The 23,226-nt window shown below is 51.0% G+C and overlaps 13 protein-coding genes across 13 annotated transcripts; 7 read left to right on the top strand and 6 right to left on the bottom strand.

Annotated features, from left to right (window-relative positions):
- Positions 1–4: 4 nt before the first annotated feature.
- On the bottom strand, positions 5–6,211 carry B9G98_02033 (Fatty acid synthase subunit beta; the record flags this gene model as incomplete). The annotated part of the gene is made up of 1 exon (XM_024808590.1): positions 5–6,211. The coding sequence occupies one exon, from the start codon at positions 6,209–6,211 to the stop codon at positions 5–7; it is 6,207 nt and encodes a 2,068-aa protein (XP_024664358.1).
- A 539-nt stretch (positions 6,212–6,750) lies between these two features.
- Positions 6,751–7,242, top strand: B9G98_02032 (hypothetical protein; the record flags this gene model as incomplete). The annotated part of the gene is made up of 1 exon (XM_024808589.1): positions 6,751–7,242. One exon carries the CDS (start codon positions 6,751–6,753, stop codon positions 7,240–7,242), a length of 492 nt encoding a protein of 163 aa, XP_024664357.1.
- B9G98_02031 (Conserved oligomeric Golgi complex subunit 5) lies at positions 7,229–8,239 on the bottom strand (the record flags this gene model as incomplete). Its single annotated transcript, XM_024808588.1, has 1 exon — positions 7,229–8,239. The coding sequence occupies one exon, from the start codon at positions 8,237–8,239 to the stop codon at positions 7,229–7,231; it is 1,011 nt and encodes a 336-aa protein (XP_024664356.1).
- Positions 8,240–8,295: 56 nt separating this feature from the next.
- Positions 8,296–9,174, top strand: B9G98_02030 (Histidine protein methyltransferase 1; the record flags this gene model as incomplete). The annotated part of the gene is made up of 1 exon (XM_024808587.1): positions 8,296–9,174. The coding sequence occupies one exon, from the start codon at positions 8,296–8,298 to the stop codon at positions 9,172–9,174; it is 879 nt and encodes a 292-aa protein (XP_024664355.1).
- Positions 9,175–9,343: 169 nt separating this feature from the next.
- B9G98_02029 (Triosephosphate isomerase) lies at positions 9,344–10,090 on the top strand (the record flags this gene model as incomplete). The annotated part of the gene is made up of 1 exon (XM_024808586.1): positions 9,344–10,090. One exon carries the CDS (start codon positions 9,344–9,346, stop codon positions 10,088–10,090), a length of 747 nt encoding a protein of 248 aa, XP_024664354.1.
- Positions 10,091–10,202: 112 nt separating this feature from the next.
- Positions 10,203–13,100, bottom strand: B9G98_02028 (Pre-mRNA-splicing factor ATP-dependent RNA helicase prp22; the record flags this gene model as incomplete). Its single annotated transcript, XM_024808585.1, has 1 exon — positions 10,203–13,100. The coding sequence occupies one exon, from the start codon at positions 13,098–13,100 to the stop codon at positions 10,203–10,205; it is 2,898 nt and encodes a 965-aa protein (XP_024664353.1).
- Positions 13,101–13,134: 34 nt separating this feature from the next.
- Positions 13,135–13,782, bottom strand: B9G98_02027 (putative proteasome subunit beta type-4; the record flags this gene model as incomplete). The annotated part of the gene is made up of 1 exon (XM_024808584.1): positions 13,135–13,782. The coding sequence occupies one exon, from the start codon at positions 13,780–13,782 to the stop codon at positions 13,135–13,137; it is 648 nt and encodes a 215-aa protein (XP_024664352.1).
- A 192-nt stretch (positions 13,783–13,974) lies between these two features.
- B9G98_02026 (DNA primase small subunit) lies at positions 13,975–15,150 on the top strand (the record flags this gene model as incomplete). Its single annotated transcript, XM_024808583.1, has 1 exon — positions 13,975–15,150. The coding sequence occupies one exon, from the start codon at positions 13,975–13,977 to the stop codon at positions 15,148–15,150; it is 1,176 nt and encodes a 391-aa protein (XP_024664351.1).
- On the bottom strand, positions 15,147–17,132 carry B9G98_02025 (hypothetical protein; the record flags this gene model as incomplete). The annotated part of the gene is made up of 1 exon (XM_024808582.1): positions 15,147–17,132. One exon carries the CDS (start codon positions 17,130–17,132, stop codon positions 15,147–15,149), a length of 1,986 nt encoding a protein of 661 aa, XP_024664350.1.
- Positions 17,133–17,263: 131 nt separating this feature from the next.
- Positions 17,264–17,848, bottom strand: B9G98_02024 (UDP-N-acetylglucosamine transferase subunit ALG14; the record flags this gene model as incomplete). Its single annotated transcript, XM_024808581.1, has 1 exon — positions 17,264–17,848. One exon carries the CDS (start codon positions 17,846–17,848, stop codon positions 17,264–17,266), a length of 585 nt encoding a protein of 194 aa, XP_024664349.1.
- A 45-nt stretch (positions 17,849–17,893) lies between these two features.
- On the top strand, positions 17,894–18,766 carry B9G98_02023 (Transcriptional regulatory protein rxt3; the record flags this gene model as incomplete). The annotated part of the gene is made up of 1 exon (XM_024808580.1): positions 17,894–18,766. The coding sequence occupies one exon, from the start codon at positions 17,894–17,896 to the stop codon at positions 18,764–18,766; it is 873 nt and encodes a 290-aa protein (XP_024664348.1).
- Positions 18,767–19,554: 788 nt separating this feature from the next.
- B9G98_02022 (hypothetical protein) lies at positions 19,555–20,577 on the top strand (the record flags this gene model as incomplete). Its single annotated transcript, XM_024808579.1, has 1 exon — positions 19,555–20,577. One exon carries the CDS (start codon positions 19,555–19,557, stop codon positions 20,575–20,577), a length of 1,023 nt encoding a protein of 340 aa, XP_024664347.1.
- A 397-nt stretch (positions 20,578–20,974) lies between these two features.
- On the top strand, positions 20,975–23,221 carry B9G98_02021 (Vacuolar morphogenesis protein 6; the record flags this gene model as incomplete). Its single annotated transcript, XM_024808578.1, has 1 exon — positions 20,975–23,221. The coding sequence occupies one exon, from the start codon at positions 20,975–20,977 to the stop codon at positions 23,219–23,221; it is 2,247 nt and encodes a 748-aa protein (XP_024664346.1).
- Positions 23,222–23,226: the final 5 nt, after the last annotated feature.

The following is a 23,226-nucleotide window of genomic DNA, read 5'->3' as shown; positions in this document are numbered from 1 at the left end:
TAAACTATTCGTCGCGAGTCAGATCGTCCCAGCGGTCAAGAATATCCTTGATCTGCTCGCTGTTTGTCAACTTGTAGACCTCCTCGAAGTACTCCTTGGACACCTCGAAGGGCTTAGCGGTCAGATTGGGAATATACTTGCCAACCAGGCTGGCAGGCTTGACGGCATTCTTGGCAATACGCTTGGACAAGAACGTCTTGAACGGGTTGACACCGGAAAGCAAATAAGAAGAGTGGAAAGGCACAGAGATGCCAGGCAGGGGAATAGTAGCAAAGCCACGCTCAAGCTCAATGGGCTGAGGCTTGTTGACAGACTTTACTGAAACCTCCCGCACGATCTCGGCCAAGTGCTCCTTGAGCTCCTCGACACTCATCATCTCCTGCAGCTTATCAACGTTGATCTTCTTGATCTTCATCACATTGAGAACGTTAGTCAAGGTGTCAAGAGCACGAAGATCACCGGCAGCAACATACTGCTGGTTAGCAACATTGTAATTGACGATTTCCAACAACCACTTGGTGGTCTTGGACGTCTCCTCCACAACAAGTCGCAGAGCAGGCTCGCTGAAGGTAGGAGAAATGCGACTGGGGTTGATGGCAATCATACCGTAGTTGGAGCGACCAAGCTCGTCACGAGGCACAGCGACCTGCATGGTCATACCGCGGTAGAAAACAACGTCGACCAAACTCTCAACGGGCATGACATCGGCCAAAGAAGCAAGAGCAGAGTACTCACCGAGAGAGTGACCGGCGAAGATCGAGTTCGAGTCAACAAGACCCTTCGACCGCATGTCCTCGAAAGAGGCCTTCTCCATCAAAGTGAGCGCGGGCTGAGTGAACTGGGTCATAGCAAGCAGACCATTAGGAGACAAGAAGGTGTAGTGGCTACTCTCTTGGTTGATAGACTTGAAGATGGGCTCTCGCTTGAGATCACCAGTTTCGCTGTCGATTGTCTCGAAAGTCATGGCAATGTAATTCTCACGAATACGCTTGCCCTGCTCACCACCAAAATGCACAGTGAGCTCACGAGGGTTTTCACGAACGATCTTGAGAATCGAGATACCATATGTCTCCACAAAGTGACGATCAGCACGATCCCAAACCTCGCGGGCCACAGGACTAGAGTTGTACAAGTCCATACCCATATTCTGCTCTTGCGAACCCTGACCGGTAAAGACGTAGGCAGTAGTTGGCTGATCAACCTCCGCCTCACCAATAAGAACTGGTTCACCAGTCTCACGCTTGGTAGTCTGAACCTTGATGATCTTACGACCATTGATCATGCCTACATGCTCAAGACGAGTCTCAAGAATGTCATTAGGTAAGACCATACCAACGAATTGGCAGCTGAAAGCACGGCAGCGTTGAATCACATTATCAGCAGCCCAGACCTCAACCAGGGCGCGAACTGATGCAGAAGAAAACATGCCATGGGTGATGGTTCCTGGGAGGCCAGCGTAGCTAGCAAACACGCGAGAAACATGGATGGGGTTATAATCACCAGACACCGCACCATAGAGCTCATTTGAAACAGGAGCGCGCAATTCCAAAGGCTCAGCTGTCAAAGGAATGGGCTTATCGAAGGGAACAGGCTGCTCGATGGGCTGGCCCATACGCTGCATATAGTCGACAACGGGGTTACCATAAGACTCACCGGCTTCGTAAACAATATCTGCGACGTACACAATCTCCTTGGTGGGGAGCTCGTGCAGCAGTTGACCAGTGGTCAAAACACTTGAGAACGACTTGGCATCCTTGTAGTGCACAGTAGAGTTGCAGCGAGCAATAAGGGTCTTGCCCAGCAAGTTAAAGTCGGCAGTCTCCTCACGGGGATGGAACCACTCCTTGGAGCGTAAGATAGCAACATCACGAGCAGTGGCTAAAGTAAGCTCCATGGGGATCTCATCCTGGACACGGAACGTCGCAGGATAATCCTTGAAGTCGCCACGATACAGGAACTGGGAAGTGACCTCCATAACGGGGCGGCCACCGCGAACCAAAGTACCCATAACCTCGATAGTTTTGCCAGACGCGCTGTTAGTGACCGAAGTGATACGAGCACTGGTGCTAACAATATCACGCTCAGCAAGTGGAGCCTCACCCTGAATCATCTTGAAACCGTTGGAGAGATGAACAAGACGAAGCAGGTCACCATCAATAACCGCAGGGAAAATAGCCTTGATAATAGCTTTCCAGCCCAGCACAATCGCAAAGTCCATAGGAGCGAATACCTTGCGGTTTGGCAGTGAGACATAGGCCTCGCCCTTGTTTCCGACGGCATTAACAAAGTCCTGAACAGCAGCGGGATCAATGATCACAGGTTCCTCATTCCAAGGAGATTTGAGGTCATCAATAGTCTCGTATTTCGAATCAGCACCGAACCAAACTGTCCAGTAGAACTTCTTAATACGATCATTACGACCTTCGGTAATCTCAGAAATAGGAGCGTAGCCAACCGCTGGATCATACCGGTACTCAAGAGGTAGATCAGCAGGTTTGCCATCAGCCGTGCGCCACTCACGGAGAGAGACATCGATGATTCCATCACCAGCCCATTTGGCAAAAGCGACTAGATGTTCCTGGCCACGGGCGCGCTCGAAAACGCTGATCTTCAGCTTCTCCATGTTATCAAAGTTCTCGAACTTGACGGTGAGACCAGGAGCAGGACCAAACACGTCACGCAAACGATTGGCAACATGTTTGTTTCCTTGAACAATACGATGCGAAGAAAGCAAAGCGTAGCGCCAACCGTAGTGGGATCCAGCCAATGCAGCAAGCCACTCTTCGAGGGGAGGGAGATCAGTGCAGTCATGGTCGATTGAGTAAATCTGGGTGTTACCATGCTTGGAGATAGTAGCGTGGGGATAGTCGAACTCAAAGCCAGCGTCCTCGGAAGGAGCTGGGCCACCGAAGCATTCGATGGTAGGGATAGACGATTTATCACCCTCATAGTGGTCTTTGATCAAGTGATTGATGTGACCCTCATGGATGTCGTCAAGAATCTTACCAATTGGTTCGTCAACCACCTTAGAGTAACGTGCAGCAACAGGGCCCTGAAGAATACACGTCCGTCCAACATCTTGATCGACAACAGCAGCGAGATCCTCACTCTGCCACAAAGAATCCTTTTTGAAGTAGAACTCGAAGTTATCGTCAAGTATAGGAATGAATGGGACAGGCTTCTTGAACTTGTCGAGACAAAGCATCAAGAAATAGTCCTTATCCTGTGCCTGAATGATCTGCTGGCGAGCCTCGGGATACTCAGCGAAGAACAGACCCAAGAAAGAATCTGGATCATCGAGTTGAGAAAATGACTGCAAAACCGAAAGACGCTGCTGTTGTTGGGTAAGACGCTCCTCAACACGGCGGACAAACTGAGCAGTCATGTTGCGCAAAGAGACATCGATCCAGCGGCGCTCGGTGCGCACAAATTGCAACTCAACCAAACGCTCCACAACCTCGCCATAGGTCATCTCATCGAGATCGGCAACAGAGCCATCGGTCTTGCGACCAAACCAGGGCTTTTGGAAGTCATCATTCAAGCGCTTAATCAAGGTGTCTTTCATGGCTAGCAGAGCAGCCACCCGCTTGGGACCACGGGGCACGGCGAAAATTTTGGTATCGAGATCCTTCCAAAGCATAACACCACGAGTGGCAAGCTTGTGGATCGGCTCACCCATCTCAGACATGACGGTGATGATACCGCCTGTGGGCTTGGTATAAGTTCCCTCCCAGTGACAATCTTCAACACCTGGGGCATCGACGATAGCACGCTTAGCAGCAGGGGAGGTGTGGAACTCTTTCGCAACCATACAACGCGAACCCATCAAGAGACCGTCGAACGGCATAGGAGGATACTGGAACTTGGTAGACCACTCACCTGTGAGGTAAGGATAGCTGCTCTCAGCATCACCAAAACCGGAACCAGCAATCAGAATCAAGTTGGGCTGTTTACGAAGCTGACCATAAGTGGCCAGAATAGGCTGATGGAAGTCCTCGAAAGAGTGATGACCACCACCACGGCCACCAGTCCACTGAACAATGACAGGGAAATCTGGGTTCGCAGCAGCGATCTGAGCACACTGCAAAATACTTTCGACAGTACCAGGCTTGAAGGAAATATGCTTCAGACCCAAGTTGCGGATGTAGTCGTTAGCGACTTCAACACTAGGGACACCGGCACCAATTGTCAAACCTTCAAGAGGGAAGCCCTGTTTACGGAGCTTTTCCACCATAGGGATACACCATTGCAACATGAAAGGATTGACATAAAGGACGTTCAACGAAATACCCATAGCAGGAGATGTGAGTTTCTGAACTTGTTCCAGAGCCTTGACCAAAGTGTCCTCCAAGAAGTAGCCACCACCAGCCAACTCAATGTGGTAACCGGCGTTCATAGTGGCGGCGACGACCTCAGGGGAAACAGTGCTGGGGGTCATACCAGGGACCATAATAGGAGCACGACCCAATAAGCGAGAGAACTTGGTATCGACAAATACCTTGCCTTTAGAAGTACGCACCAACTTGGGGGAGAAACTTTCTTTCCAATCAGGGGCGTACTTTAAGGAAAGTGTAGAGCGATTGAAAAGCTCTTGCTTGAAACCCAGCTCATCGGACAAGCCACGCCCGCCAAGCACACCGGCAACAATAACGCGGACACCAGTGCCCTCCTTGTTACGGTGGGTAAGTTGACCAAGACCAGCAGCTCCGCCGGGGCCAAAGTCAATAAGATGCGTGATACCCTTGAATGCAGTTGCCTTTTCCCAGTTTACGGGCAACTCGGTAATGAGCTTGATCAAACGAGCGGTGAGATTTGAGCATTCGCGCAAGTCCGAGCCGTCGAAGGTATCATAAACCGGAATGGCGAGATCGGCAGCATTGAAACCGGCTCCACACTTTGTGATATCGTCGATGATCTTGTCTGTTGCATGTTGAAGCAAGAATGAATGGAAAGGAGCGGTGATAGGCAAGAAACGAGTAGTGATGCGCAGTTTACGCTGCGAGAAAGGAGTGCGGCCTACACTCTCGTCGCCGGCCTTGTCAGCACGGATGGAGCGATTCAAACCATAAAGAGACATAGGAGGACCCGAGAGAACAAAAGAGCGAGGGCCATTGATAAGGGAAACCTGGATGTGCTTGTCCGAAGGCAGGTACTTGTTAGTTTGGTCAATGTAGCGCTGAAGTTTCTCGATGGTCAAGTCTTTGATGGCGAGCATAGGTGATGGAGAGCCCTCGTTATTGTCGAGGCTATCCTGGAGAACGGTTGGCAGAAGCGAGGTGTAAGGGAAGGCGACCTGGGAGCGAAGACCGATGAAGAATAGGCAGGTCAGCGCCCGCGCCGCCAAGCCGCTGAAATCTTCCCAAGTATTTGAAGTGGCCACTGCTACAGCTGTGACGATACCCTGAGAGTGACCAGTAGTTGATGTGAGGTGTTCACGGAACTGGCCTGGAGTAAGGCCAAGAACACGGCATGTGACGATGTAATGACAGAACTGAATGACACCGATTACAGGCACAGAGACCGATGCAGAAAGGAGGTAGTCATTCTTGGGGCAGGTAGCTTCATCTTTGACCCAGGCCAAGACATCCAAACCTTCAGTGTAGACCTTACTGGCATCTTGGTGTTCCAAGGCAAGCGTGCGCAGTAATTTGGATGCCGAAGTGAGGAAAGGGGTGAGAAGACCCTGGTAAGTTTTGTACAATTGCTGAAGCTCCTTGAAGTATTCGTCTGAATTACCCTGGCCACCGAAAATTGCACTGAGATGAGCGTTATCGTCCTCAACTTCCCGCAAGAGAGCTGACGCATGAGCGCGAATCGGGCGGTGAGCGATGCGGCGAGCGTCCAAATAGGCGCTAACAATCGCCTCTGGATCCTCGACCTCCAAGCTTGCCGCCAGGGTATGCACGTCATTGCCCATAAGGAAGCGCGCCTCGAACTCGTTGAGAACGATTGGCAGGACGTCGTCAAAGGGACCAGGTTCGCTTTCAACCACGTGCGCAGTGTATCCCAAAAAGGAGCCGACCAGTTCAGCGGGATCACTGGGAAGAAGCTCGTCCGGATTGAGTTTCTTGCGAACAAACTGGTCACGAAGCTGCATCGTGTTTGTGTAAAGACCAGTTGGCACCATGAAGGTGTGCTGGATCTCGCCAGCTTCGAGCGTTAAGGGCCGCAACATGGCCGCAGACACGGGAGAAACCACACCAGTTGACATTCTGCTAGTGCTCTTTTTTTCCTGTGGTGTGGGTGATTACAAGGTGTGGACAAAAATAGTTGACCTTATAAAACCTCCGTGGAAGCGTTCGATCGAGATTGCCCAACGCAGGTTAGGGGCGACGCTCAACGTTGAGAGGAAAGTTCAACTTACGGCCGCGGCAAAGGAGCTTACGACACAGGCTTTCGAACAATGAAAGATAAAGATATGATCTACAGGCTGGATGTATATATACCCGCTTGCCGCTGTCCCAATTCCTGTGTTTTTTCCGCTCAACACAATCACATGCGTTGAGTATGCATAACTTTTCGGTTTGGGCAAGGGCAGACATCACCAACTGGCGCGGGTTGGGGTCAACGCTGATATAAAAAAAAAATCTGGTCTGACTAAGGGAAAAAAATAGCGAGGCTGCGGCTGGATTGGTGGTGCGGTATTCGGGAAAGACACTCGTTTAGAGCCGCCGGTAATTAGCGGATTTTATTTACTGTTTAATTTGAGCATTAAAAGTCCTCCTAGCCCGAACTTAGTCAAGCTTTGTCATGGAGACTCGAGTGTCCAGAAAAGATCTGTTTGAGGATATCTCAGAACCCGTGGGCGAGCCAGTGGTCGACCTGGAGTTTGATGAAGTCAATGTGGATGTTGTCAGCGACGATGGCCAAGATACTAGCGCGTTCCAGCTGTTTGGTGGTCAAACCATGACCATTGATCTGAACGCTGAAGATGACGACGGTCCTGTGGTGACAAGGCCAGATAGCTACTACTTTGCCGTGTCAGGCGCCGACCGCGAACGGTGCATTCTTGTTGCAGTTACAGGAGAGGATATTTTAGAGCAAGCGGCTAGGGAACTGGCCATCGCAGCAAGCAGTCCGCCGGCCCCCGATATCAACGAAGGGTGGATCAAGCCACGGCGGAAGTGTCGGCCGGGCAAATCGGCACGAAAGAACCGCAAAGAGCTTAATATTAAACGGGAGCAACAACGCAAGGAGGAACAGCAACGCTGGAGAAGGCGTCCCAAGTTCAACCGCCGGTAATGTATTTCTCAAACACGGCCTGGAGCGGCGGGACCGAATCCAGGGTTTTAAGAAACCGGTTCTTTTGTACATTCATAGACCTTATGGCAGCCTGATTCGCCACAGACATAGTTTTCAGCTTCACGTCCATATTTTTTGCAACCTGAGTCCAAAAGTAATCGACTAGCGGAGTGGTCGGGTGGTTCAAATCGGCTAGAATGCCCTCAATTAGACCTAACGTCTTGGCTCGTCTCTTTGTTTCGGCAACTGCATCGTTGAATGCTTCCGAGCTGGTGCTTGACGATCGCGAAAGTTGTAAGACCGATGTTCCAATGTGAGCCTTCAGCATGGTGTCAACTGTCGTAGAAATGTCCACGTCCAAAGCCTCCAAAGCAGTGAGGCCACTGTACAAACGACGTTTATCGATACCCTCGCGCACAGCAGCCGTAGCCACTGTCTCCAGTCGCTGTTTTGCCGGCGCCAGCGTCGGCTCGAGTTGTCGCACCACAGCCAGTCCGGCCAGGCTCGGGGTTTGTTCGATCAACTGCTTGATCTGGGGGTAGCATTTGGCAGCTTGAACAACAGTGTCGAGCGAGGCACGCTCTTCTTGACCAGCCTCAATCTGCTTTGCTAGATGAAGGTACCATGCTAGCGCGCGGGCCAGTCCGGCCATCTGCTCGAGCTTGATAGCGGCTTTGTGGGCATCCCGGGCCTGTTCAAAGGGAACGACAAAGTCCTTTTCTAGCTTCGAGTAGGCATTCGAAACATTGTGTAGTTCAGGAGTCATTTTATTCGTCATTTCCGCCACGTCTTCAATGGCTTCGGCATGAGCGACCAGCTCGTCCGGATGAGCAGCTACCAGTGCTGAGATTTCTTTTTCCACGGCCTCTATATCATAAGTGAGCCGTCTCGAAGCAGGCCCAATGTCGATTGACACGTCGTTCGAGGTCGTTGTGTCTCTAATCAGAGCGTTCGCCTGTTTCACCGCCGAAAACGTCGACGCCAAATAGGCCTCCATCACACGGTTAGGTAACCAAGAGGGCCCTGATTTGAAAAATTTAGGCTGGCGAGAAAATGTTCAAGTTTGGGTTTGATGAGGAGAACCAACAGGAGGAAACAAGCCAATCGACTCAAACGGATCCTGCTCAGCTACATGACTTTTCTTTGCTTCGCCAAGCAGCTCCCCGTATCTCTTACACCGGGTATGCTGTGCCCAAGACCGAGATCACACTGCCGCGACGGGACTTTTTCGATGCTAGATACCAACTAATGGGCGAGGATAATCTAAGTGAGTCCGACCAGCTGCTCCTAGGATCTGAAGATGTCCGGAAGACCGTCTACGAAGGTGGCCTGAAGGTCTGGGAGGGTACTGGAGATCTGTTGGAGGTGCTTGCCGAGCATTCAGAGACAAGCGTTATTGAGCTTGGATGTGGAGCGGGCATTCCAGGCTGCCTACAACTCTACAAAGCTTTGAAGGCAAATCTAAGCGGCAGATTCGTGCTGGCCGATTACAATACCAGTGTGCTGAGACTGATCACTATGCCCAACGTGGTGCTGGCCTGGCTGGCTGCCACTAAAGGACTTGAAGACAAGGGCGAGATCAATCTCACCGCAGAGCTCATTGAAGAGTGTGCTGCTGATCTTGCAAAGCGCGGGGTCGCAGTCCACTTCGTCTCAGGCGGTTGGTCCCCGCAGTTCGTGCAGCTAGTAGGCCAACCGTTTGATCTGGTGCTCGCATCTGAAACTATTTATTCTCTGGACAGTATTGTGGCATTCACCGATGTACTTGCCGCAGTCAAGGGCAAATTGGCTCTAGTAGCAGCCAAAAAGGTCTACTTTGGAGTCGGCGGAGGAGTTATCGAGTTTCAAAGACAACTGGATAAACGCCAGCTCTCGTACCATCTTGTCTTGGAGACAGGTAGCGTCGGGCGCGTCGTCCTGGCCGTAGAATAAATAATTTAATTTGGCTGGCCGTCTCGGCTAATCTCACGCATTCGCCGGTTGCTCGGTCTGGCAGATTGTCGTGGATAAGGGTTGTGGGGTGAGCAGCGGCCATCACCATATATTAAACCAAACGGTGAATTAGACATCTTACCACACCAAAAAACCCCGACTGTAAAAAATGGCGCGTAAATTCTTTGTTGGAGGCAACTTCAAGATGAACGGCTCGACTGAGCAGATCAAGAAGATTGTTTCTGGTCTCAACAACGCTAAACTCAACCCTGAGGTTGAGGTAGTGATTGCTCCCCCATTCCCCTACCTGGCACTTGCTGCTTCTGAGAACAAGCAGTCGACTGTTGCTATCTCCGGCCAGGACACTTACTACAAGGACAACGGTGCCTTCACTGGTGCCACCTCTGTCTCTATGCTCCAGGACGTTGGTGCCACGTGGGTTATCCTTGGTCACTCCGAGCGTCGCTCCCTGTTTGGTGAGACTTCGGAGGAGGTCGCCAAGAAGACCAAGTACGCGCTCGACAAGGGCATGAAGGTCATCCTCTGCATTGGTGAGTCCAAGGAGGAGCGTGACAGCAAGCGCACTTTCTCGGTCTGCTCTGGCCAGACCCATGCCGTCATCAAGGCTCTCTCGCCCTCCGACTGGGCCAATGTCGTCATTGCCTACGAGCCGGTCTGGGCTATCGGCACCGGCTTGACTGCCACTCCCGTAGATGCCCAGGAGGTCCACAAGCAGCTCCGTGAGTTCCTCACCACCAACATCTCTGCTGAGGTCGCTAACGCTACTCGTATTATCTACGGTGGCTCTGTCAACGCCAAGACTGCCCCTGACTTGTCCAAGGAGGCCGACATTGACGGCTTCTTGGTTGGCGGTGCTTCCCTCAAGCCCGAGTTCATCGAGATCATCAACGTTTGACTAGCACGCCCCAATAGCCGGTTATAAGTGGTTGAGTCGTGTTTTTTTTTACTGTTTTTCACCTCGTGTGCTTCAACTAGTAACCGTAAATAAGCTTTCTTTAAGTACTTGTCTAAAACGTTTGGCTTTCGTACTTGACGTACTTTTTCTGTGCACTAATCCTCCAGTCATCGTCGTGCTCCGAGTAGCGATTGAACAGCGGTTTGATTGTTTCAGTTCGCCGTCGCTTGGTGTTTGTATCCATTTTTTCAAAAAAGGCCGGCGCGGCATTGAGCAGCCAAGACGGTTGGATCGCTGAGACATTGTGCATGTACTCGCGTGACGTGAAAACAAGCGTATGGTACAAAACGTACTCGGTCCGTTTGCCAAATAGTGCGCTGGCAGGGTGAATCGCTACTTCAGTGTTGTCGATAAGTGTGTGGTAGACCGTGCCGGAGATTTTAGCAGCATTGCGGAAATAGCCGCTGGCCAGCACCTGTAAGATCAGCTGCGCGTCTCCACCACATGCGTCCAAGCGATGTTGGTAACGCTGGAGAATACCAGCCAGCTGGTGCCTAACGTCTTTTGCTCGCCTGAGCGTTCGCTCGTGTATAAAGTTGTCTGCGCACCATTGCTTTGAATATCCGCTTTTGGCCCATGTGTTGTAGATATTCAAAAGAGTCATGTGGTCGCCCGTCCCGTCACTGAGTCGGCGACGCGCCCGATCCGCAGCATCGCGTTGCTTGGAATCTGAAGGTCGATAAAATAAGGACGGCATGGAAAGCACAGCAATGATTGTGAGCATCTCTTGGGCGCAGCCCGCGTCGGCAGATCTAATGAGTACTTTGGCCATTGCTGGGTCCATTGGGAAATCAGCCATTTTCCGCCCCACGCGGGTTAGCAGACCTTCGCTATCGATAGCACCGAGCTGGTACAGTTCCACTAGAGCACCCAGTAACGCGGGCCGCGAAGGGGGATCTAAGAAGTCGAAGCTCAAAAGATCTGTAATTCCCATTGCCTTCAACATCAGCGCTGCATGGGCCAAATTTTGACGTTGGATTTCAGGAACAGTGCTGCTGCTCATTTCGTTTTCAAAGATTTGCTCAGTGTACAATCGGTAACACTTTCCTGGGGCCGTACGACCAGCACGGCCGGCGCGCTGGTTCGCTTGAGCACGAGAAATAGGCACAATTTTGAGACTATTCATGCCCAACTGAGGGTCCCATACGCTGAGCTTCACAAAACCTGGATCCACAACATAACGAATACCGTCAATTGTTAAACTTGTTTCGGCAATATTCGTGGCCAGAATGCACTTGCGGACCCCCGCCGGTAACACCTCGAAAATACGTGACTGCATCTCGCTAGGCAAGGCAGAATAAACGGGCATAATTTCCAGGGTATGAGCCATGGCCGGACCCAGGGCTTTGACTCTTTCGTAAAGTCTTTCACATGCAGTTTCGATTTCTTCTTGACCCGTCAAAAACACTAGAATGTCACCTTCATCTTCAGACATGTGAATTTGCATAATCTGCATTAAAGAGGCAGCCAGATAGTCAGACTCAAGTTTAGATGGCCATACAATCTCAACCGGGAAGGTTCTTCCCGGGATCTCAAGGACCGGGGCGTTTCCAAAATACTCTGAGAACTTGGCAGCGTCCAGCGTTGCAGAAGTAACAATGACCCGTAAATCAGGTCTTCTTTTGGAGGCCGCTTTGACAAGAGGTAGCAAAACGTCTGTAGAAAGCGTCCGTTCGTGCGCTTCGTCAAGCATCAAAACACTATAAGCGCTGATGTTTTGATCCGCAAGTGCTTCATGTTGCAGCATACCGTCGGTCATGTACTTGATCTTTGTATCTGGACTCGTGATGTTTTCAAAACGAATACTGTAGCCGACTAGTTTACCTAGTTCAGTGCCGACCTCATCAGCGACTCTTTGAGCGATTGACTTAGCAGCTACCCGGCGAGGCTGGGTGCAGCCAATCATGCCTGTTTCTGCAAATCCTTCTTCATATAAATACTGGGTGATCTGGGTTGTTTTACCGGAACCCGTCTCACCAACAATCACCACCACTGGGTTGTTTTTAATCGCCTCGACCAAGGCTTCTCGTTGATGGTACACAGGTAAGCGGCGCCTTTGTTGAGCCATTGGAGACTTGTCTATTTTACCCAAGGGTCTGTTCAAAACTTTTCTCCATTCTGACTGCTCCTTTGGCCGGTTTTCCTGCCGTTCTTTGGCCATTTTGCCCGCTTGAGCGGCTGCTTTAGCCATTTCACCTTCGGGAACGCGCTCTAGAGCGATCGCCTTTGTAGGAATTTTCTCGCCTGTCAAAAATGACGGAACCATTTCATGAACCTGTACTTCTACGTGTTCGTCCTCGTCGTTTTCTTCAAGGTCAGGGTAGTCTGATGCCGACAGAGCACCTGCAGCGATTAATTGGCGGATTTCAAACCGTTCTGGAGACGAAACTCTTTTTTTAGCTTGCACATGTTCAGTTGGGGGAATTGAGTTGGTTTTCATAGACAGGGATAGCCTTTTTCCATCTAGTTTGATCAGCTTGGCCTCTACCGTATCGCCAACTGATACAACATCTCTAACATTTTGAACCTGTTGATCTGAGAGTTCTGAGATATGTATGAGGCCATCTGTTTTAGGATACACGTTTTGCAAGGTCACAAATGCACCGAACGTGGTGATACCTGACACTGTGCCTTTATATGACGAGCCGACCTTCAGGTCTTTTGGCGACAGTTTCGCAGACGGTATTGCCTTGACCGGGCGAGAATTGGCTGGAGACTCTTCTTTGTTTGAGGGCGAAACCGCAGCCGGCAACAGCTGTGGCGGAAACAGGAAATCCATCACCACCTTCGCCCCCTCCCCCAGCTCATCCAGCTCTGAAGCAAGCGCCTTGGGATCTTTTTCAGATAAATTCAGTACATACTCTGCCAGATCCCTATCACAAACGTTAGTGAATGGTGCTAAAATCCTAGCAATTCTTGAGATTCGGCCCAGCCGTACCAGCTGGTCCATTAGCTAAGGCTACAGAAGAAGAGGCAGCGATAATTTAAGCACTGGCGAGAGTGGCCTCGGAAGGTTTATTGGCCACACCCGGGGCAACAACGATAGGAGGCAGGTCCGCGGACTGGATGCCTGATTTGCCGACAATGTGCACGTCGCATCCCTTGAAATCGATGGGCATACGGGTTTGTAATTCGGAAACGCATTGGGCAGCGAGCTTCAGGCCCTGCTCGAGCGTCAAGCCCTTTTTCCAGTAACGGTCAAGCGTAGCAGTGATATAGTAGGCGGCGTAACCGTGGGCAGCATACGGCAAGTCTACTTTAGAGCCCAGGTAGTCGACCCAGGCAAGCATGGGCTTGGCCTCTCTGGGGTGGAAGCCGCCAATGAGCAGGTTGACCTGATAAGGTTTGCGGGTGCGCAACGATCGAGCAAGTTCTGAACGAGTAAACGCTGCGACGCTATTGGGAGTCATTTCAATACCGTGGCGGAGGCCGTAGAGAGCGACGTTCGCCTGGATGTATTCGGCAAAGTTGCTAACATCACCGGGCTCTCCTGAGTAGGCCATGGCGGTATATGAATTGAGTTTGACCACTTTGTTATCGTCGTGCTTCAACACCGAAACGCCTCGCGAAATCGCCCGCGACGTCACGAGAATCACTTCGTTAGCTGTTTGCAGCCCAATGAGAATATCCATTGCCACTGTGTTTGTCAGAAGGTTGAAGATCGAGTGCCGACTTGACGAAAAGTAAGGTTGAGGGGGGAATATGTCGAGAAACGAAATAAAACCAAAGGCAGAGGCAGTTTTAAAAAAAATTGCCACTAAAATACCACAAACTGTCTCGTCCTGCCGTCTTAATTAAACCAGTTCGATCACCGCCGATTACTCATGGACTTTGACACTCTTCGAGTATATTACCAGCGGTTTTTCCCCTATCAGGACGTATTTCTGTGGTTGAACCATGATCGGACGCCGCAGGCAGATTTCTTAGATCGCGAGATTGCTTTTACAATTGAAAATGCATATGTGCGGTACCAATCATACATGAATGCGGACGCGTTCAAGGCCGACGTTCTGAGGCTGATGCCGACGCGTTTTGAGTACGGTCCTGTCTACAGCGCCAATCCAAGACAGCGCAAAATGCTTCCAAAAGGTGCATGTGTGCCGGTGAAAAAAGAGTTCTGTCTGGATATCGATTTAAGTGATTATAACAGCGTACGCACTTGCTGCACCGATACTGCAGTTTGTAACAAATGCTGGAAATTTGCGACTATTGCTATTGAAATCCTGAACGTGGCTCTTCGTGAGGATTTCGGGTTTCAGAATCTTCTCTGGGTCTTTTCGGGACGCCGTGGTGTGCACTGCTGGGTCAGTGATGCGGCGGCGTTGACTTTAGACGAGGCTCAACGATCCTCGATTGCAGCTTATCTTCAGGTCCTGGGGACCAGCACTCAGGGCAAACTGGTCAATTTGCCTCGCCCTTTCCATCCACACATCGCTCGGAGCTTTGGCATACTAAAATCTCATTTCAAACAGGTGGTTCTTGAAGAACAGGACCCATGGAGATCAGCTGACCAGGCAGAAGAATTGCTCAAACGACTACAGCCGGCGGACCTTGTGGCACGCCTCAGATCCAAATGGGGATCAAAAGAGATACCTAGCTCTCAAAGGTGGGCAGATATCGACACAGAAACCAGGCAGCTGCCTGTGTCCTCGGGCTCTCGCAATAGCGTTGGCGATGCGGTATTGGCGGCCAAGCAAGACATAATATTCGAATACTTATACCCCCGTCTTGATGCCGCTGTTTCACGAGGTCTCAATCACTTGCTGAAATCGCCTTTTGTTGTTCATCCCTCCACGGGAAAGATCTGCGTCGCTCTTGATCTCAAAAAGCTAGACGAATTCGATATTGATGCGGTGCCTCGCTACGATGCTATTGTCAAGGAATTGGATGCTACAAACGATATTACAAAAACCTCCCTACGAGACTATACGGAGTATTTCAGACATCACGTCCAGGAAACCCTTCCGAAAAAGCGGGCAGCGGACACCCTTGATTTTTAACAGATGACGCACTTGGAAGGCGCCTCAGATATCTTAAGTTTTTGCTTGCCTGCAGGGTGCCACCATTTCAAAATCTCGCTGTTGATCTCGTATCGACCTCCCGAAATACAGATTTTACATTGTTCACTGAAATGCACGTCTGGAACATATACGGTTGTGTAATGGCCTTCGTCGCATTCCTTGCCATCAATAACAAAACTGTACTGATTGCGGTATAAATCAAAACGAGACTTTCTTATAGTGCCCTCAACTGTGATTGGGCCCGGACGAACGAACGCCTGCATAGCTCTAGTACCACCACTGAGAGAGCGGAAGCTGAAATCCTCATAATTCCACAAATCGCCTCTCTCATGACAGTTGGTGCTTGAATAGCACCAATAAGTGAAATGCATCTGGTGATGTTCCAATCCTGCCGCCATTGCGTCCAGCGCTTTGATCTGCGGTGTGTAGTTGTGATTTAAAAAGGGTTCTTTATCGTTCATATCCATTGGCACACCAGTTTCGGACATGAGAATTGGCACTTTTTCACCAAAATTTTCTCGGCCTTCGCGGTCGATGATGCCAATTTGCTTGGTTAGACAATGCCGGATGGAGCTCTCACCAATCTTCAAGGCAAACACCGGCAACCGATAATAACCACGCAGGTATCCCAGAGCATCGACGTTCCAGAGCGAGCTCCAGCGTTTCAGCATCAATGTAAGCCCATCGTAGAAATGCGGGGCATACACCACGCGGTCGTCAATATAGGGCGTCTCTTTGAGCTTTGGAGGAATTGCCAGGGTCGGGGGCTGGCACAGCAAAAATAGGTCGTCAGGAAGCTCTTTTCGGAATCTGTTGTATAGCTTGCCCCAGTACGGAACAAAGAATTTTTCGACAAAAAACTGCTCGTGGTCGAGGTGAGCTTCGGTGGGTTTAAAATAGTGGGGTTTGAGCAGTTCCAGCGTCTTGTCGTCCCAAACGCCGTGTTGGGCCCAGATGCAGCGGCCTATTTCCCACTCAGGTCCTCTTTGCCAACCGTAGTGTTCGTCTTTCTGTGTGTCTGTGATGAACGCGGTGGTCTTTTCTGGATCGACCAGCCGCTTCTTGCGGAACTTGGGTCCAAGGGAACCAAAATCGTAATATGAAACCTTGACGGAGTTTCCGCTGGCCAGGAGCATGCTCTGGAAAGCTGTGGGAGTTGAACCGAGCCGGAGATTCTGATACGACGGAAGCTCGCCAATGTTGGGCGTGCCCACGAGGCCAATGTTGGGCTCATTCATGCTTTCGATGCCAAACACGCCTCTATCAAATAACCCGGCCTTTTCGACTCTTTTGTAGAGATGCATGCAAGCATCGAGCATATGCGACTGCAGGTAATCTTGGATATTGACACCATCAAGAATACATTTGGGGGCATAGTCCTTGCCGGCGAAAAATAAGGTGAACATGACCTGGCAGGCATACCGGTAGTAGTTTGTGGGCCAGATCATTTTAGGGAGCTGTTGGGGGTCGTCCAGAAGATTCTGGACAATGGCTGCACGGGTCTGATTGAAGTTATGGGGGTCGAGGCCGGCCGCATAATACGTCCACATCGGAGCACCCGATCCGCCAGAAAAGCGGCCCCATACGTCTTGGTGAGGGTCGAGGAACACATAAAAGCCTGCGGAAACTGCAAGCTCCAGCATTTTGATGGTGTACTCGACAAAGTCGTCGTCGTACTTGCCGGGCCCCTCGTGCTCAATTCCCTCCCATGTAAAAATATAACGGATAGTATTAAACCCCCAGTCTTTGATGTGCTGGAAATGTCCCGGAGCCTCGTCTAGGGGAAACGGACGCCCTACAAACGATACCGAGTCGCCCTGGAAAAAGGCAGGACCGCTGTGGAAGGTTGTCAACAACGGAGTGGCTGGCATTTTCGTAGATCCGTCCACATTGATTCCGCGAAGGAAAACCGTTTGATTGTCTTCATTCTGGATCTGCCCGTCTACCACCTTCAGTTTCATCAAGCAAGCTATCGGAGGCTGTCGTACGATTAGCAATCCGGTTATGCATCTGCAAGACATATGTAGCCATACATGGGCCCAAAAGGCCGGCCTGTTGGGTAATTCACGATATGAGCAATTTAATAAGTTACTTAGACTAGCATGCCGATATATTTCGCTCTGGGGTATTTCTGCACGAGCTGAGGCCACTGCACCACAAAGGCGTCGGCGACCGGATAGAGCAGTCTTCCGGAAAGCGACAGAGACGAGACGCGGGCAAGCGATTCCACATAGACGATAGTCGTTTGAACACCAAACGGTTTCAGTAGTACGACACATGCAGCTAAAATTACGCATGTCCCAGGTCCGTTGACCAGCAGCAGACGAGGATTGGCTTTGGCAACTACGCCGAAACTGAACCACAGGCTGTAGAGGCTCGAAAGTGCAGAGCTGGCCCACCCTTGGCCAACCTTGCGGGCCCGCGGCACTGCAAACATCTTAGCGTCTAGCGACAGCGCCCGTTTCCGAGACATGTCGTCGCCCTGGCTGTACACTGCCAGTAGGTGGGCCGGACGGGTGACGGAAAGGTTGTCCAAGAGGCGCATCATCTCGCCCGTGTGGCCGCCCGAGCCGAGAAACACCATCCATGCGTCAGATCTGTGGCCCACGAGCGATTTCACGCCCACAAAGAGCCCCAAAGCCACGACAATGGCGGCCACCAATGCAAGGCCCAACATCGTGTCGCATAAAGGTTATGTCAGGATCCAGCCCGTTTTGTCATCATGAGCGAGTCTGTGAACGACCCAGCGGCTGAGCCAAAGCCAGAGGGTTCTTCTCAGCAACCGGCCCCTCCTGTGCCGGCACCCGCCAACAGCTTGGCTCAGCCCAATCCAAGAGAGGAGACTGGCGGCGGCACAACCTCCGCGCCGCCCACGCTAGGCACCCACGAAGCGACCCCTGCGGAGTCAGCAGACACCGCTGAGCAGCGGATTTCCAGCCTGCCCGCCCGTGCCGAAGACGCGGCAGCCCGTCTCAAAGAGCCTAGCAACAAGCGGGTCAAGCTTAATGGAGAGAAGAGCGGGTCCCCCCCGGCGACCGTGGCCCCCAGCGTCGAGGTTGACAACTCGGGTGTGCTGGAGTCGGTATCCCATTTGACAGAACGGATGCTCGGCACCCAAGTCTACGAGCCCGGCAAACTGCTTCTGCGTGAATACGATGACTATTGGAACTCCATAGTGCAGGTGCGGCTGGCCAGGAGGTTCGTTTCAAAAAACCACGACCTTGTTCGACGACGAGCCGTATGGGGCACCTCTATTTATACCGACGACAGCGATCTAGTTGCCGCCTTGTACCATGAAGGATATTTCGAGCCCGACAGCAAGCTGGACATTGCCTCTGATCTGCTAGTGTCTGTTCGCGTCCTGCCTCCGCTAAGAAAGTACATTGGCAGCACGCGACACGGTCTTAACTCACGGACCTGGCTGTCTCCACACGATGGCACCTCCTACATAATCACCACCGTGCAAGAGATTGCCCAGGGCAGTGCGGAGGCGCCATTGAGCGGGCGACGACAGCGGGCCAAAGCGTGGGGCGAAGCATATGCGATGGCCAGGCCGGCCAGCCAACGGCCGTCCCCCCATCCTGCGGAGGTGTGATACTATACAAAATGATTAATTAAATTGCCCCTCCCTCAAAGTAATCTCGTAACCTTCTCTCGGTCCATTTTCCACCAACGAGAAGGTTGTTATTCGTGCTGAGCTAACCCAAGCGCCATAGGCCTGCAGTCACGAAAAAGCGCCAAGACCCGCGCTTGGAGGCGATAAGCTGCACAGAATAAAGACGAGCCTGCTTCGACAGGGCGGGTGGCCGGCAAGAGTTCTACTGCAACAAACAAACAGTCGTGGATTCGAACGCGCTGGCCGCTGTCAATCATCAGTTCATCGCTAAATTAACGTGATTACTGCATACACAGGCAATTATGGAGGCATGATTACTGCGTACGATGTGGGGTATCAGTGGCGTTAGATGGCGGGGGTGTAGCCGAATATAGATTATTAGCGGCCCTAGGGCCTGGGTAAACAAAATTGCACAGAACTGGCGCGTTTCAGGGCCTCCCTCGGCCCCGTCGCCATCTCCGTGGACGGCTTTTATTTCCCGCGTCCATATGCAGCATGTTACTACAGGGCTAGGGGGCGAGAAAGAAATGGCGTCTGGTACGAAAAAGTGCGTTTATATAAGCTCGCTACCTGCAAACACCTTGAGGAGGCTTAGAAAAGGGCCATTGTTGTTATTTCCCTGACGACACGAGAAACCGACCAGCATCAATTGTGCAAACGACTAGTTCCAGCTAGTTTAATTGAAAGGCGTCTTCCTAAACTTTAACTTCAAACAAAGCAACAGCGTACTTGCCCCAAAAAGCCCTAATTGTTTGCCTTCAGTCTTTATGCCAGCTCTTAGCACTGTTAACACCCGCAGCTCCGTGGTGAGCTCCGGAACGTTGCACGAGAAAAACAGCCGTTCGCTGTTTGGTGCGATCAAAAGTGCCTTCAAGCCCAAGAAAAAGTCTGGATCGGGAGACGGCAGCCGGTCCCGACGCCTGTCGACATTTAGCATAGGCTCGGCCGGCAGCTCCGACAGCCGCAAAAAGCACACCCAAGAGGAGGAACTCGAACGCCGCCGTGCCAATTGTCTCGCTATTCGCAGCGCAAAACGTGATCCCATCGAGGTGCAAAAATTGCTCGTCGACTGCGAGTTCTGCAACCCTCCCCCAAAATACGGCATCGATATTCCCATCGTCACACCGCAATTTACAGCAGCCAGTGTACGGCCGCCCACCAAGGAGGAGTTCGAACGCATGGAGCAACAGCCAGAAGAAGTTTGGAACCCCGGCCTCCGAGAATGGCTGCGCATGAGAGAACTGTGGAACACTCCTACGAGCAACAAACAACCAGTGCATCATCTAGACAAAGACGTGAACCCGGACCGCTATTTTGTCATGTATAACCGCTTTGTGCGATTCACCAGGCCTCTCAAGAAGCCCCTCAACCTCGACGACGTGCTCAAGATCGTAAAGGCCGGATGGGTCTGCGAGGGCGAGTGGCACGAAGACCCCGCGGACAGGTGGAGTGACGAGGAGGATAATGATCCGGCATCAGCTCTGAATTCTGCATCAAACCCACTGTCTCTTGAATCATCGGTTTCCCCCAAACCATACACCGGCGAGTCATCAGCAAAGCAAGACACCGAAGAAGATAAGTTGGCCGGGAGAGTCCAATTCGACTTTGTTCCTCATCCCCGCTACAAGGAGGGAACGCCGCAGGATTCTACTACCCATTCCACCGCCGATGAATGGCCTCCCCAACAACGGACTCAAATGCGACCTTCGTTGGTCACCGCCGGTAGTCTTAGCCTTATGCCTACCCGCTCGAATCACTCTTCCGTCATTTCTCTAACTGACGAGGAATAATTGTGTCTCCTAGCAGGGGCTCGTATTTATATAACTCACTTATAGCGTTTTTTCTACTCCCTCGACTATCCGCAGTTGCTGGTCCAGCTGCTCGGCTCGGGACTGCAATCCAGTGTCCCTGACGCTCCCGCACGATGTATCGAGCAGTTTGCGGGTCTTTTTGGCCGCTGCTATTCGCACTGCCAGTGCCTCCAGCTGCTTTTTCGTCGCCGCTCTCGTCTCGGCAATATGCTCGATCTTGGCCGCTAGCGGCTCCTCTAGTTCCTTGAACGCCTCCTTCTTGCGTGTCTCAAACCGTTCACGTACCGCTCGCGCCTGCTCCTTTCTTGATGCGTCTCCAATGCCCGCCTCTTTAACTATCGAACTGGCAGGCGTTGCCTTTATCGTCATATGACAAATGGGCCTAGTGGACGAGAGGTTGGTAGGAAAGGGGCAGTACTCTGCGGCTGTTTACACCAGTAAACACATTGCAGTAGCAACGCCACACTCGATTGCTGGCTATTCGATCCGTGACGGGGTTCTGGAGTACGAGATTGCTACTCCCGGGGCCGTGTCTTCGCTGGTGTGGTCTCGGGATCGAGGCATGCTCGCCGTAATTGCCAATGGCCGTTGTTATCTACAGAGCGTAAAGGATCGGCGGAAAACATTCGATTTCGGTACGACCAGTGCTAATTCGGTAGCAGCCGCTGGCCAATATATTGTCGTGGCTTCTAAACGGCGTCTTCGCTACCTTGTACCGGGCCCGGTTTTTGAGAACTCGCTGCGAGAACTCTCGCTGGCAGTGAGCATGCTTGATTTATCGGCTACCGGCAAAGCATTGTGTGTGGTCAAGAACAATCAGGTGGCAATTGTAGACTTGACTGCTCAACGAGTACTGCAGGTTCCTTTGACCCTTCCTGAACCGCCTATTAAAGTTGCTTGTTTCGAGTCCTCGGGCCTCGTAATTTCAGGGAAAAGAGGATACTTTTTAACAATGTCCGGCAAAGTTGTCGCAGTCATCGACTGGAAAGATACTCCACTGGATATAGCGCCAATTGATGATGGTGTGTTTGGCGTTCTAGTGAACGGGAAACTAGAGGCACGAAACCCGCTTACTGGGTACCTACTTGCTCAGATAGATTGCAACGGTTCTTCACTTGCCAAAAACCTTGTAGTTGGCTCAGAAATCATTGGCGTTCGCTTTCACATCACTGCTGAGGATGTTTTATCTTTGGACATCACTGAAGCTGTTCCTTTGGTAGATCAATTGCCTGAAATTGCTGCTGATCCACGTATAAGGATACTCAGAACAGAATATGCAGACACTTTGGTGGATGAGGGAGAAATAAGTCGAGCATTGAAACTCTACACAGTCGCCGAGACACCGGTTCAACAAGTTGTGGCCAAACTTCGCCCCATTATCGAGTCAATACCTACTGAAGAATCGAATGACATGTCTTCAGTCTTTTCCAATCGCACATCTCGCACAACTAACTCAAACCCCACAGTCGAGTCCACTGTTCGCTATCTTGTCCAAGCTCGCCGCAAGTTGTTTATTCTTGCGGCAGCTGAGGAGCGGCCCGTTAACGCTGAGGATGCTACAGCAGTAGATACGATGCTGTTTTTGTGTTACATCAAAATTCACTCGCCGTTAGTAGGACCTCTCGTAAGGGTAGACAATTTTTGCGATGTTGAGACTGTTCGTTCTACCTTGTTGAGCATTGGAAAATGGAAAGAGCTGGCAACGTTTCTCAGTGGCAAAGGACTACACGTTGAAGCCCTGGAGCTTCTTCGTGATAAGGCTAATGACCCACAAATAATCGATTATCTCGTCCGGTTTGCTGCAGACGATTATGACTTGACTACAAAATTCTCACGGGGACCGATCTCCAGGTCCCCACAACTCGCGATTACTTTGTTTGCCAACTCAAAACTCAACAAGGTCAAATTAAACGACTTCTTAGCCGACATCAACGAGTCATTGGCTTGGGAGCTACTGGAACGATGGATAAGAGACGGCGACCAAACAAGCGAGCTTCATACGCGATGGGCTATAAAGCTTGTTAAAGACGAAAGCCCTGAAACAGAAATGTTTTTGCGACAGAGTAAGATCTACGACGCTAAAAAAGTTCTAAAAAATGTCACAGACCCTCTTCTCCAAGCTATACTTTACGGCCGGTTGAAAAAACACGACAAGGCGATCGAATTGTACATCACGGCTCGAGAGTACGATTTATGTGAAGTATATTGTGATGAAATTTATAAAGACTCAAAAGAAGAAGGAATAAAAGCAGTGCAGACGCTGTACAATGTTTTGTTGGAGACGAATACTACTGATCGACTTATCTCACTACTTAATACTCAGGGCACCCGACTGGATTTTTCTGAAACACTCGAAAAATTACCAAAAGATCTACCTTGTGACAGCATTGTTCCGTTTCTCATGCTGGCGACCCGTAGGCTCAGTCACAACGTGAAAACCAGCCAAATGGAAGTTGCCGCAAGCAAGGTTTATCTGGGTGAGCAAGCCTTTGCAGCAGTCAAAGCTGCACAGGTTTCTGCTACTGTAACTAGCACCACCACTTGTAGTGTGTGTCACAAGCGGGTCGGAAAGTCTGTGATCGGACTCACAGATCATGGAGTTGTACATTACGGATGCCTTTAGATATT

This window comes from Wickerhamiella sorbophila, assembly GCF_002251995.1.
Source record: "Wickerhamiella sorbophila strain DS02 chromosome Unknown contig3, whole genome shotgun sequence".
Classification (NCBI taxonomy): Eukaryota; Fungi; Ascomycota; class Dipodascomycetes; order Dipodascales; family Trichomonascaceae; genus Wickerhamiella; species Wickerhamiella sorbophila.
The sequence above is the reverse complement of the archived record's forward strand: the minus strand, read 5'-3'. Positions and strand labels throughout refer to the sequence as shown.